This window comes from Cupressus sempervirens, chromosome 3, assembly GCF_028749045.1.
Source record: "Cupressus sempervirens isolate cs-2001-9-10 chromosome 3, ASM2874904v1, whole genome shotgun sequence".
Lineage (NCBI taxonomy): Eukaryota > Viridiplantae > Streptophyta > Pinopsida > Cupressales > Cupressaceae > Cupressus > Cupressus sempervirens.
In genome coordinates this window covers 579,959,903-579,975,548 of record NC_143120.1, presented here as the reverse complement: position 1 = coordinate 579,975,548, position 15,646 = coordinate 579,959,903, and the positions used below count along the sequence as shown (strand labels likewise).

Below are 15,646 nucleotides of genomic sequence, written 5' to 3'. Positions count from 1 at the left end.
ACATTCAGAGGGTGCAGAAAGAGGAGAGACCTTGGTAAATGAAAGAGTCCTGCTAAGTGGTGAGATTGAACCAGGACAACGGAGGAGTCTGTTCCGTACCAGATGCAAGTGTGAGGATAAATGTTGTGATGTGATCATTGATGGTGGTAGCACTGATAACTTGGTATCAGAAGAGATGGTCTCTAAGCTAAAGCTCAAGAGGGAGAAACATCCCCAGCCCTATCGGATTGCTTGAGTAAAAGATGATCATAAGGTCCTGGTAAGTGAACAATGTTTAGTGAAATTCAAAATTGGGAGTTACCATGATGAAGTTCTCTATGATGTTATTTCAATAGATGTTTGCCATCTATTGCTGGGTAGACCATGGCAGTTTGATAGACATGCAATACATGATGGACATGCAAACACATACTCTCTGACAAAGGATGGAGTTTGCCACAAATTGAAGCCCATGAAAAAGGAAGGTGAAAAGGTATGTAGCAGTGCTAGGATTTGTCTTGTTGATGAAAGGAAGTTTTTAGATGGCATGAAACATCAGCATATGTGCTATGCTTTGATTCCTAGGAAAGATAAAGAAGGTAGTAGTGAAATACCACTTGAAGTTTCAGATTTACTAGGGGAGTTTGGAGATATTATCTCTAATAATGTTCCAGATGGATTGCCACCAGTAAGGCAAATCAGTCATCAGATAGATCTGATTCCACGAGCTAGTTTGCCTAACAAGGCTGCTCACAGGATGACTCCTACTGAAACAGAGGAGCTAAACAGACAAGTTCAGGAGCTACTGAGGAAGGATTTGATTCGAGAGAGTCTGAGTCCATGTGCAGTACCTGCAGTACTCGCACCAAAAAAGGATGGAGAGTGGAGGATGTGTACAGATTCTCGAGCTATAAATAGGATAACCATCAAGTACCGGTTTCCTTTGCCAAGGATGGATGATCTTATGGACTGCTTGAGTGGAGCTCAGTACTTCACAAAGATAGATCTGAAGAGTGGTTATCACCAGATACGGATTCGAGAAGGAGATGAGTGGAAAACAGCCTTCAAGACCAAGGAGGGTCTTTATGAGTGGTTAGTCATGCCCTTTGGATTGACGAACGCCCCAAGCACCTTCATGCGGCTCATGAATGAGGTACTTAAGAAGTTCTTGGGAAAATTTGTTATTGTTTATTTGGATGATATTTTAATTTTCAGCAAGACTTTGGAAGAACATTTATTGCATATTTGTAGTGTCCTTGAAAGGCTAAGGGAAGAGAAACTGTTAATTAATCTGAAGAAGTATATCTTTGCAAAAAGGGAGTTAGTCTATTTGGGGTTTGTTATATCACCTGAAGGTCTCAAAATGGATCCAGAGAAGGTAAAAGCCATCTTGGAATGGCCTACTCCAAGGTCTGCTACTGAGGTAAGATCATTTCATGGTCTAGTTAGTTTTTACAGGAAGTTTATTAAGAATTTTAGTGGCATATGTGCACCCCTAACTGATACAATACGAGGGGATAGAAATGAGTTCAAATGGACTGCAGCAGCTGCAAGAAGTTTTTAATTGCTGAAGAAGAAGGTGACAGAATAGCTTGTGTTGGCACTTCCAGATTTTAGAAAAGTGTTCCAGGTGGATTGTGATGCTAGTGGCAGCGCTATTGGGGCTGTATTAAGCCAAGAAGTAATGCTGGTTGAAGTAGTTAGTTTTGATGAACTCCAGAATTTGTACCCCGAGGATCCTGATTTTGCTGAAGCATGAAAATCTTGTAAAGAACCTGTTGCTGTAGATAGAACCAAGTGGTTAGACTATTTGATTCAGGATGGCATGTTGTTCAAAGGTAGTCAATTGTGCATTCCAAGGAGTTCCATGAGGGAAAATCTGATTAAGGAGAAACACAGTGGAGGGATGGCAGGACATTTTGGTCGAGATAAGGCCATTGCCATTCTTAGAGAACATTATTTTTTGCCTCAAATTTCACAGGATGTGAAGAAGTTTGTACAGAGTTGCCAGGTTTGTCAAGTTGACAAGGGGTTTAGTCACAATACTGGCCTATATCAGCCATTGCCTGTTCCATCAAGGCCATGGGAGGACATAAGTATGGATTTTGTTCTTGGATTGCCAAGGACACAAAGGGGTAATGACTCAGTATTCGTGGTGGTTGATAGGTTCTCCAAAATGGCACATTTCATTCCATGCCACAAAACTCATGATGCTGTCCATATTGCAGACTTGTTTTTCAAAGAGGTGGTAAGACTACATGGTCTTCCAAGGAGCATAGTTTCTGACAGAGACACTAAATTTGTGGGGTATTTCTGGAGGACATTGTGGAAAAAGTTGAGAATGGACTTGAAATTCAGTTCCACGCATCACCCACAAACTAACGGCCAAACAAAAGTGGTAAACAAAAGTCTAGGCAATTTGCTGAGATGTTTAGTTGGGGATAAGCCCAAGGGATGGGATTTGATTCTACTACAAGCAGAGTTTGCTTACAATAACTCTATAAATAGGAGTACTGGAAAATCACCATTCCAAATTGTATATGGGAATAGCCCAAGGACTGCACCAGAATTGAGGAAGATAAAGCAAGGGGAGAGGACAAGTGTTGAAGCGGAAGAATTTGCTGAACATATCAAGCGTCTACATGAGGAGGTTCAGGCACACATTACCAAGATGAATCAAGAGTATAAAGCTAGGGCTTATCAAAGGAGAAGACATAAGGAATTCCAAGTAGGAGATCTAGTCATGGTGCACTTACGAAAGGAAAGATTTCCAGCCAGTACTTACAACAAGCTGAAAATGAAGAAATTTGGCCCCTGCAAAGTTTTGAAGAAACGTGACTCAGGAAATGCATATGAGGTGGAGCTGCCAGATGGTATTCATATTTCTCCCATTTTCAACATTGCAGATTTAACAGAGTATCATGATGATGGTGCAGATGAGGAGCTGGTGTTAGAGCCATGTCCAATTCCTGCTTCTAAGAAGGAGGAGATAGAAGACATTCTAGATCATCGTGTGGGTAGGAGTACCAGAAACAGGCAATATGAAGAGTATTTGGTCAAATGGAAAGGACGACCGATCGAGGACTCAACTTGGATTTCAGCAGCTAAGGTTTCCCATTTGGGATTTCCTCTACCATTCATAAAGTGACAGGGTCACTTTTCAATCTACCCTGGGTGTCTGATGCAGGAGCATCCAGAGGTATAAGGGCAATCTTGTGTCACCCAAAAAAATGTACTTAGACTTAGTTTCTATTTCATGTGCTTTCATTTTTGGATACCCATTTGGGTCAAATAAAGGTTCCAACTCTCACAGTTCCACTATCAGTGTGCTAGAAAATCCCGAAAAAATAGAGGCATGTAATTGGGCCATCATTTTGATGAACTAGAAGGTGTGAATTGGCCAGATGAATGTAATTGTAATTTAGAGCATTCCAGAAAAAGAATCAGGTCAAAAGGCCCTACGGTTTGAAAGTTATTGCAGTTTTTCGGATTTTGGAGACCTCCTAAGAATGCTTCAAAGTCAGGTTAGGGGCATTAAATGACCTCAAAAAGGGCCAAAAAATGGGGGACAAGCGAAGCTGGTCCAGAGGGCTATAGAGCGCTTCGAGAGCTTTCCGAAAATGTAAACGGTTCGTCAATCGGAGCTACGGTTCAAAAATTATGCCTCCCAGAAGTTCGGTTACCGCTTCTGGATTCTTCTAGATTTGCACCGACTTCTAACGCAGCTTTTGGAACCTTCTATTTGGTCGGTGGATGCCTACTAGCACTTTCTAGAATGTACTCCTAGTCCTTAACCCTCCGGGGTCTATTTAAGGAGATTTCTAGCATTGTAAAAGGCAGTTCGGAGTGGAGTTTGAGAGGAGGTACTAAAAGGAGAAATTATCTCCACATTTATGCTATTGTAAGCCCTTAGGGCAGGTTTTGAAGTTTATTTTCTCTGTACTGAATGTACTAACTTATTTTTCAGTTAATACAATTTTCCTTTTCTGTTGTGTCCATTCTGTTCTTGGGTCGTGTCCCCATCATTATTTCATGTTTGTAATTAAAGAGGATGTATTACATGAAAATTTGTAATTACATGTAATACTACTTACATGTATAATGACATGTAATCCAATAATTTCTCCTGTTAGTTAGACTGGGTGAAAGTTGGTTGAGTTGCTTCCACTTTTTCCTCCATCTTTTTCTCAACTCCTTTGCCTATATAAAGGAGTGCCCCCCTCATTGTAAAAATCATCTTTTGTTGTATGCAAGAAAGCTCTGCCAAACTTGTGCAAGCATAACTTTGATTGTGTAGTACAAATTTGGGAGAAAAGTGAATAAAAGAAGCAATTGGATTCAAAGCTTTGACTAGAAGCAACTGTGATAGAGAAAATTAAAAGCTTTGACTGTAATTTGTGTCTATTGTCTTTATTCATGTTATTATTGTATGATCAGTAATAGAACGTAGTGAATTAAGAAGCAATCGGAGCCGAAGCTTTGACTGGGAGCGGTTGTGGTAATATATAGACTACAAGCTTTGACTATAGCTTGTATTGCCATCTCAAATTCACGAAAGATAGTTAGAATTTCTCTTCTTCTGGAAGTCTTTGTGGCCCAATGGTAATGATTTTTCTTATTAGAAAAGAATAGAAATCATCTACTTCTGGAAGTCTTTGTGCCCCAATGGTAGTGATGTTTCTTGTAAATTCAACAAACAAGACTTAAAGCCAAACTGGTACGCTTTCAGCTAGCCTTTGAGTTAGTGTTGGTTTATTGGTATCATCGTGTACAACTTTAGATAGAAGTGTAGTTTGAGATTTCATCTTGCCCATTACTCGCTTCGAGGGTAAGTGGATTCTTCCCTGAAAGTTAAGAGGGAAGAATATTGGTACCACCCCTTACAAAATCTCTCAACTTCTTGCTTACCTTGAGCTTGATCCAAGGAACGGTGAGAATATTTTTCGATAACTCTGTAGAACAACGGAATATAGCCTAAGATAATAAAAGACGGATAAGAGGAAGTCTACTTCAGGCTTTCTTTGTCTACTTCAAGCTTTCTTATCCAGAGGGAGAAGAAAGAAAGACATTGTAGTTCACTTTTCTAGAAAGGTCTAGCATTACACATCAATCGAAGTTGTCTATGAGTTTGTATGGTTACATCATAGTTGACTCATCCTCTTTTTTATGTGACAAGCAAAGTGTGTTGAAGCATTCTCTGAATCTTGTTTTCCACAACACATTTACGATATCGCTAGCATCAATGAAGTTGCATGCTTCTTGAACTTTCTTGATTTGTTCTCTTGAGAATATGATACCATAAGGGGGTAGATGGTTGGAATAGCATAATTACATCATAAAATGATTATCTATTGTAATATGCTAATAATATTTTCCATATATTAGTAAAAAGAATTAGTAATAATAATTACAATAGAAGTTATACTTGGTCAGCTATGCATGGCCTGGTTGATTATTTAGCAACCATTCTTATGTATATATTTTACTAAATTTGAATAATGTGTTGCTTATTCATTCCCACCTTAGAATTATTATTTTTGAATGGCAATCCAGCTTACAGTATATTTGAATCTGATTTCTGATAAATAGCTTAAATCTGACCTTTTAGATTAAGTGCAATCCTGACACGCCAAGAACATGAACTGCGCCAGTAAGAGTAGAGTTTTAATCTTCCAGAAGCAGGAGCACTCTCGAGTTTTTCCTGTATATATGAGAAATATCGAAGAACTATAGATATTAGATCCTTCACATACAAGGCATATAATGCAACTAAATAGACCAAGAAAATGTATTGAAAAGCCAATGAACGCTTCACCTCTTGAGTATGACCGCAAAAGTTTAGATTATCACCCATTAACTACTTGTTTAAACTGAAGTTCCAAACTTAAAGAGTAAACAACAATATAAAGGCCTTACCCATGTGAAACAACAAAGAACTGATATCTTCAGATAGTTCAATTGGAAAAGCAAAATTCCATTGCAACTGACATTAAATAATTAGTGCTCGGTACATCTTTCGATTATATTTGTGCATCTAAGTATTTGCACTTGTAGAGTGTTGATGAATTAGCTTTATCGTCTATGGATTATCTTCAAGATTTCCAACAAAGGTTTCCCTCTCCTTGCAACTTTTGTTTATCATTCTTACTGCACTCAACATAATGCTCGACCTGAACTTATCCCAATGTAAACCTATCTGTTTAGTTCAAAGTCAAATTGGGAAGAAAAGGTGTATTATTTGGATAATTATGCAGAAATTTTCATTCAAATATGGTTATTAAAAGGAAGCATTCCCACTTCAAATTTCCTTCTTGAAGTTGCCAGTTACAGTTTCTCTCCCAGTCAGGAAGCATACTGATGATTCGGCTTTGCCTTGATATCAGTGTAACGTAACATCAATGTCAGTATCCTAATTGAATGGCTGATCATTTATAACTCAACTTTTAGAACTTCCAGGCTGGGATTTTCAATCATGGAACACTTCTAATTTCTTGATCAGACTTTTGCTTTCTCTTTTTGAGCTTGAATCCAATATCCCTAACAAAAAACATTCTACTGCAGTCAAGTCATTCGCAGTTTCTTTGCTTTCAGAACATGGTAGTCATGGCAGTTTTAGTGTGGTGCCCACATTTCATATACCTAAGCTTGATATTCATATTCTGGTCAATGGTTGTCTATTGTCTTACTATCTTGTACCCTTGCTGTTTGGATTTATCTTTTTTGTTTTGTTAGGACCAGTAGGAGTAAAGGTTAGCATAAGATTGAGATCAAAATTTTGATATTTTTAGTCATTCTTTAGCCTCTGATTATTTATGTTTTGAATCCTTTTTGAAGTATTGGAACAATTACAACCTTGGCTGACTACTGTTGTTAATCATTGGAATTCCTTATATTCATTACACATAATGTATGTTTAGGCACAAGGTAACTAATGTTTTCAATGTTATAAATTGTACTGAAATGTACAATAATCATGTCTGATAAAATAATTAACTTATATGATGTAAGTTACTACAGTCTACCTATGTAACTTCTCCTTTGATAAATCAGCATGCATGCACATTCCTTTAAGTACCCATTCACCCCATCTTCTTTGCCTTACTGCATTACCTACCAAAGCATTCTGTTACCCATTTACCCCATGAGATAGGGTGGCAATTATTGATAGTTTTTGAGCATGCAAGCTATTACTCACCCATAGTTATGGTGTCCTACATATACAAAGGGTTACTTGATAGTGATGGTGATAATATGAAGTTCTTCTACATCACACACAGTACACGTGTTTTGTTATGGTACCCAGGTATTGATTCACGAGATACATCACTTTACATAGACTTCCATATATTGCTTCATGGTTTGGAGTGTTTGGGCATTTTTGTCAAAATGGAACAGCTGAATGTATGTTTGAGAGATATAGAGGGTACCATGGTGTGGTTGAGCATGTTATTTTGTCAATTTCCCTGGATTGCATCAGGTTCAAGGATTGTTAGCAAGGACCTCACAGAGAGGCATTGACAATATGGGTTTGTACATCTCTATTCAGACACGTGCAATATGAATATGTGGCATTTTTTTTTAAATTGGTTTGGAATCCAGGAATCAACATGTATAATACATTCCTCCAATGGATTCATGGTGAGATGCTACACTTTGAAGATCTTGATGTTTATATCAGAGTAGCGCAACAGAGGACATGGGTGCGTTGGTTGCACTTGGGTAAGTATTGTTATAATACTACATATCATATGTCAATTGCTATGACTCCATTTAAAGCCCTTTACAGCTATGATGTTTTATCTTTTGTTGATCTAGTGATTAGTGACAACAGGGTTCCTTTGGCACAGGATTGGGTACAAGAGAACCAGGACATCATGAGATTTCTTCGAGAGAATCTTCAGCAGGCACAGAATCAGCAGAGGGTCTACGCTGATCAACACAGGATTGAGAGGATATTTGAGGTGGGGGATATGGTGTACCTACGACTACAGCCTTACCGACAGAGCACCCTTAAAAGGGGTGGAGCTGAGAAGCTCAAACCTTGTTTTTATGGACCATACAAGATTATCAAGCGTGTTGGAGAGGTTGCATATGAGATTGAGTTACCATCTGGCAATAGGATTCATAATGTGTTCTATGTGTCGTGTCTGAGAAAGGCACTGGGACAACATATTATACCATCTCCAAATCTTGGAAGAGAGGGAACGCCAGCTGAGAAGCAGGGTGTTACATCCCAATTTTTGACCTAGCTTGAAATATAATCGTTGAGGTTCACATGAGGTCAGTTGTCAATTTAATTTGATATTTAGTCATTATGATTTCAAGTGAAGATGACATGTTAGTTGATCGTTAATCGCGAATTCATGGAATTAAGATGAAAGGTTAACTGTTATAGTTATTTATGAATAAATAATTTAATTACCGAGAAATTCCTTGCAGGAAGCATGTTGAAGGGGTGGAAGCATTGTCATAAAAGAATTAGGCAGGGCGTCACCATCACTGAGCAGACAGATAGAGGACCTAGCGACTTGGAACAGAATACATCTGTGGAATCACATGAGTTATTTTAATAAATGGTTTAAATTAAAATAATTGAGTTATTTAATAAATAATTAAATTATTTTAGAGGATTTTAATTTATCTTTCATCATAATTATTATTGTAAATATTTTTATTTGTGTATTTAAATATTATAATGATTTGGCATCATTATACCTAAATAAATTAATAGAATGATGTTTAGTGGTACATTATAATAATAATGTTGGAATTATAATAATTGAATTATTATTTTCAAATTGTAATGTTACAATTATTCTTTTCAACTTCATTTTTTTCCTTATAATTTGTTTGGGCAGTCGAAAAGATTCTTGTAACTGATGGGGAGCCGGATAGCCACAATTGGTCCCTTATATGGAAGTCATGGGATATATTTTCAGGCACCCGATTATTATTTTTTTGGACTACGTTTTTCTCTTTCTTTCCAATTTCTCATCTTCTAATTACCCTGTGAGTCGGGTTAGGGGAAAAACAAGAACTCTCATATTCGATTTTCCTTAAAAACATTCCTTGCATTTTGGCGGATTTATACCTAATCGATATCCTGTAATTAGTTTGTTGTACCTGGTTAAACTAGCGGAAGTCGTCAGGGAGAGAGAGGTTGGTTACGAAGAATTAGGAGAGGCAATCTAATGTCATCTGAAACAATCCTTTTGGGAAGAAACGTCTGCTGAGCTCGGTTCAGATACCAGGATATGCAGAGAACGCAGGTTCATTGTGGAACATTGCCCACTTCCGTTTTTCAAGTTAGAGCTTGGGGGCTCATTGTTATCTGAAGTCATTCCAGGAGGTAATGCAGGAGACTATTTAAATATGGGATTCATGCATCATGTAGTCTTCACTTGCCAACCATGGCCCTTAGAAGAACGCACTCCAACACTACTAATGCCATTACACACTGTTGTCAAGATCCAAGAAGTCTTGATTGCATGAGAATCAATACGGATGCCAGTCTAATACAAACCGAATCAGGTAGACTTAAAATAGATTTTTAGTTCACAAAGTCTCTCTTTATTTTATCACTGATGTTCTTAAATTATAATTGTGTATCACCCATATAGATATAGGATGGAAATACAATGATAACCATGATTTAATAAATCTATCTGAATGCATTATTTGCGGTTTTATTTCATAGTTCTTCTTTCACTCACGTTTTCTTGTCTTTTCTAGGTCAAGTTGATACAAGATGTAAGAGTTGTGTGCACAGAATAGAGTCCTAATGTTTACCTTGTGCTAAGAATATTAGAAATGCCAACAGAGCTTGTTTACATGATTACTAATAAAGTAGTTGATGCTTATGATAGAAGCTGATAAAGGAGGCAATAAAACTTTATGTTCTCATCTTGTTCATTGTTTGATATTACCGATTGCCATCACTTAATTCAAAAATGCTTTTGAATACAGACTATATCTTTATCAAACCACGTATGTCTTAAATCTGTAGATTTTGTCATGAAAAGCTATGTTCTCAAACAAACAAACAGTAATAATGATCAACTCTGAATACCAAGGAAATTCTGAGAATGCAGAGTCTTAATTTTATGAATAGGTATAAGATGTAACGATTAAGGCACCGAGGAGACACCGATCTAAAGACCTGTTGATGGTTAGTGAGTGCAATGAGTTGTTCTTTTCTAGTTTGCAAGTTGAATATAATATGAGTTCATCTGCTGTATCAGTGTGTATTGAGAGTATTAAACATGTATAAAAGATAAGGATATGCAATGAAAAACTGTGATTAACTAATTCAGTTCAGAATGTATTACAAACATTCATACCCTACAAGAGTGAATTTATTAATATTAAACAAGCACCTGGAAATCACGGGCTTGGAGGCTTGATGAGGTTGAGGGGGCGTGAGGAAAGATTCATCAACAATAAGAATCAGTAATATCAGTTATGACATTTTAATAGATATCATTAAAAATAGCTCATGCATATTCTTGTTATGATGATCTCCTGTTGCCGAGTCGTATGGCATGTTATATATCATGATGCCCAGTGAATGGTAAGATGTTCCCTATCAATTCTGGGTAGGGAGGGCCTTTCTCGTTAAGAGATCGTGTGGGGATATATATTGTGGTCCGAGGTTGGGTGGTAAAGCCCCTGGCAATGTTTCACCTCTCTCAAGATATTAGATATGCGTCAAACAGAGATAAGCCATGAAATCAATTGTCTATCGGAAATAGGTATTATCATTTTTGTTTATGAGAAGGTAAGATTAAATTGAGGTATTTCATTGTTATCATCATTTTACTTCATATAAATGAATATTGAATATAAGTAATTATCTAGTTTTGAGAAATTGTCACAGATAAGCAATCAGAAGGAAAAGAAATCCGAAGCCCTAATTGATTGTGTGACAGCTGGAACCTTAATTGATATGGTGGTATTGGAAGCCCTAATTGAATCCGCGGTATCGGAAACCCTAGTTGAATCCATGGTTGCGGAAGCCCTAAATTGAATCCGTCGTCGCGGAAACCCTAGATAAATCTGTTGTCGCAAAAGCCCTAAATTGAATCCGTGGTCGCGGAAGCCCTAAGTGGTAAAGCAGAACCAAAAGCCCTAAATAAACCGATGGTAATTGGTGCCCTAATTGGTAAGATGATATGTGATGCCCTAATTTAAGTTATAATGGTATTTAGTGGTATTCATCAAATGATTTTTGAGATAGCAATCGATTTGAGAAATTGTTATAGTATATTTGTGGACTAACCCGGGTGGTTGCAGAAGCATACTTAGATGAATTTCAGTCTCAGTTTTTCCGAGGTATGTGATTTCAATTTCTGAAGTAATTTCATTAAAAAGTATTTCAAGTACTTAGTTAAGCAATTTTGTTTAATTGACTTTAACGGTAATCCTCTTCACATGAACATGAATGATGTAACTGCCTTCTTATGAAATCGAAGTTAAAACTGTATTCTATGCTTATGATAGATGTTAAAATTAGACCCGGGAAAATCGGTTATTACACAGGGTGATTTGAGAGTATCTGATCCGCTGGAGAGGTCTCCCTATAGAGGACGCCACTTGGGAGGGCAAGACTATTTTACAGCATCCAGCTTTGTAGTTGCTTGTGGGCAAGCATCTCCAAGAGGGGAGGATTTTTCATGTCCCCTCTTTAGCTCGGTCTAGCAATGACATGAGAGTTAGCCTATTATGAAGTCTCGTAGGCTGGCAATGGTGATTAGGGACTCAGTCAAGGTTTTCAACGTCCGGATTCGGTATTACAGGCAGTAGTAGATCAGTTGAGAGCAGTTCCTTGATTTTAGGAGGTAGTTCCTTGATTGTAGGAGATTCCTACATTTTAGGAGGTGGTGACGTTTCCAGAGTTGAGATTCTATGAGATCAACCCCTGGTCTCAATTTCAACAGATTTAGGTGTGTTCCCTATTTTTTAGGAGTATCCCTAGATTTGAGGGTGTGACTGCCAGTTGCCCCAGGTTGTCTAGCATCAGTCACAAGCAGGTGACAAACTTGGTTTCATGTTTTAGAGGTGTTTGGGTTGTTCCTTGGCTACTTGGGAAATATTTTAATACATAGTTTGCAAACTCTCCGAGTACTCTCAGAGTTGCCGAGTACTCTCAAGTTTTTCTGTTGGGCGAGTACTCTCAAGTTTAACTCTCACATATTTATAGACGTTAAAAAAAAAAGGTAAAAATGTTGATGCAGGGAAAACATTGGATTAGATGCATTTTTCACATCATTTTAGTGCTATAAAACTATACATTTTCTCTATTGAAATGTCAATTACTAATTTAATACATTTTGTAATTGTATTCTACAAAGAAATATATGTTTCTTTAAGAGATTTTAAATTTTAGTACTTTTTGAGTTGCCAAGTTTTCCCCGAGTTTTTGTTTAGTGTATGCCGATTTTTTTCCGAGTTGAAAATTGTGGGCTTGCCGAGTACTCTCCGAGTCCGAGTCTGCAAACTATGTTTGACTATATTTAAATATTCTCCTAAGTCAGCATTTTAATAATTTAAATAAGGCTAAGTGTTTAGCCATTTGGAGAAATAAGGAGTTTTCTAGCTCCATTTGGATCGATTTGCCTATGTGAGATAGCTCGTTGGAAAGAGCTTAGTCTCTAGTATTTGATTATCACTTGCCGGGACTTATTTGATGCTTGTAGCTATTTATCATTAATAAAATAATGATTTCCTTCTATTTGGAAGCCTTTATTGGGAAAATAATATTATATTATAAAGTTCAAATGAAATCCACTTTAGGGTTCTTTTAGGGTTCGAATTGCCTTGGAGAGGGGATATAAGGAGAAGGCAACCTAAAGATGAGTATCTTTATCATTTTGTCAACCTATTTTGGATGCCATTGCTCTGGAAGAGCATTCCTCACTTAGGACGCAAACCCTAGTGTTGAGAGCAGATTTGTTGGGACATAGCCCTCAACAAGATAATATTTTAAGGTTCTTATGCATGCAGTTTGATCACGGCAGAGGATCAATTTCTAGTATTGTAGTCACACTTTGCAAGCAGTGGATTTATTGGGAAGGCGGCCACTTTGGTTCAACCTGGCTTTTCCTTATAGCAACTCGCAGGAGGAATTTTGGAGTGTTTATTTGCAATAGAATAGAGTTGTTTTATTGCAGCAGCTTAAGCTCTATCATTTGAACCTGTTTGGTTGTAGCTGGTTGGGAATCTTCAGTTGGCGTCAACCTTGAAGTACATCTGTATTGGTAATATTCTGAAATAAATTAGACTCTGCTGGTACGGTTTTAGAATCATTTCCAGAATAGTGTGTATTTCTCCATATGATTTCTATCACTTCTATTTTATCAGTTACTGTTATTTATTCATTGTAATACATATATTTTGAAAAATACAAAAAGAAGCAACCTTCTTCTACAACTTTTCTCTACAAGATCAAAGAAAAATCTACAGGAAAATATAATTTATATAATTAAACAAATAGTAGCAGCAGAGCAAATATCTATTTGGGATATTTTACTTCTTCTTTCGTACTTCCTCCTTGGCACATTGTGATTACTCAAAAGAGGAAAAAGGAAGAACTTCCACCCAAGGACCATGATTCCAACATGGTTACAAAGGCTAAGGTTCCTATGACCGAAAGGCAAAAGTGGTGTCAAGGATATTGGTGATGATAACACTGAGTATGCAGAGGTAGTTGAGCCTCTCGTTGAAAAGCCAATAGAAGAGATGCAAACCAATGATTACAAGTTCACCACAAATGAACTTGGTAAACAGCCTCACTTGGCTTGTCAGCAAAATGCACATGATGCTTTCAGCTTGCTCACTCAAAAGGATGACAAGTTGTGGGAAAAGAAAAATAGGCTCAAAGAGGAGAACGCTAGACTACATGACATCATTGAGAAGATGAAGGCCTCTTCTCTAACAATTGAGTCTTCAAAGCATGCAATGTGGATCGATAGGAAGGCTAAGGATGTGGATGATTGGTGTGATTTCCTAGCATCTAAAGGAGTGGATGTGATCAAGGATAGTTTCAAAATACTAAGGCATAGGAGAGCTATTTTAGTCAGGTTGAAAGAGCTTCTTGCTTCTTTTCATCAACAACTCAAATCTCTAGAGGTGGACCTAAATGTATGGAAGACCATGACTGAGGTTGACTTAGATGTTTTGTGCAACTATGGAATTTTCTCCTCAATGGAGATATATTACAATACCTTGCATCCAATGGTCAAGAGGGATAAGGTGTTGCAATGCCTAGTAATTGAAGGTGAAGCAGTGATACAATGTTTGCGGGAACAAAGAACATGTTCGGCGACAATTTCAGCAGCTGAGATGTACAAGCATTGCTGAAAGCGGAGAACTTCCAATGAGGGAGTCTTTATAACAGAATTTGAGAAAGTGATTCACTGACAGTTTTGGGGAGAAAACTTTGATTTTGGAGAGCTTGATACTCTCTCAAGCTACAGATTTTCACTCCACTGTCTACAAGATAAATTGAAAGAGTGTGGCAGTGTTACTTCATAGAATGCAAATGTTATTTGTAAGTTGTCAGTTATTGCATGAAGCATAAGAGAATGGGATGCAGCAATTCTACAAGAGTTGTTGCATAAGTTCAGAGAATTCATGGACATGTTGTGAAGATCTCTTCTAAGTACCTTGGAAACTTATTTCTTATGCTTTTTAAGTATAGAAGTAGTTTAGGCAGATTACATGTAGTAGCAATGTATTTTGTAAATACAGGAAATATATACCTGTATACATGCTTCATGTAATCAATATGCAACTGCATTAAACATGCAACTTTGAATAAGTCAAAGTTATTAGAAGTTTGTTGGTGAATAAATCAACGTGGTTGAGGGTTTCCTCTTTTCTCTCCACCTCTCTCTTTTCTTGTCCTAAATGAAGGAGAGAGTTCATTGTAAATAATCATCTTTTGTTTTATGCAAGGAGACTATGCTGAAATTGCTTGTAACTTGAAAACTTTGAGTTTCTAAGATACAAAAAATTTCATCCCAGAGTGCACTCTTCTGCTCCATGAATTGAATAGAAGAAGGCATTCTCAGATTTCGTGTTGTGAAGCTTGAAATTGATCATTGAATTCTTCTTTTTTTTTTTAATTGACAATGCAAGGTTTTGAACTAGTGACCTCCCAGAAGGGAACCATGCCAATTCACTGCCATACGGTGGGTGGTGCTCTATCATTGAATTCTTATATTGCATTGATTGATTAATCTTTGATTCAATTTATAGTTTATTTGTATGGAGCATTTGAGCATTCAGTTTAGTTTCTTGAAGACTTTGAACTTCTAGAAACAGAATTGTTATAGTTAGATAGTGGCTGCAAATATTCAGAGTTAAAGAATTTGTGCTTTAATTTGGAGTATATTATTTCAATTTGGATAGTTGGCAAGAGAGTTTGTGTCTTGCTATCTATTTAGTTTCCTCATCAAAACGGATTAATCGTAAGAGACTTTGGGTTCTTATTGTTAATCAACCAAATATAATTATAACTTATGTCTTAAGAGTTGTTCTTAAGTCAACTACCGAACCACCAGTATTAACGTAGCAGTAGGTATTTTTTGTTAAATTGCAAGTAATTGTTTTTCCCAAACAATCATTCCTGAAAAAAGAGGAGTTGATACAAAGAACCACCCATTTT

General features: G+C 37.1%; 1 protein-coding gene across 2 annotated transcripts in view; it reads right to left on the bottom strand.

Moving 5' to 3' along the window:
* Nucleotides 1-15,646, bottom strand: part of LOC149567752 (glutathione S-transferase 2-like) — a 227,971-nt gene that overhangs the window by 196,888 nt on the left and 15,437 nt on the right. For both annotated transcript variants that reach the window (XM_089821011.1, XM_089821012.1), the window contains exon 2: nt 5,581-5,680. In XM_089821011.1, the coding sequence (XP_089677137.1) occupies nt 5,581-5,680 (100 nt within the window). The remainder of the gene's footprint in view (nt 1-5,580; nt 5,681-15,646) is intronic.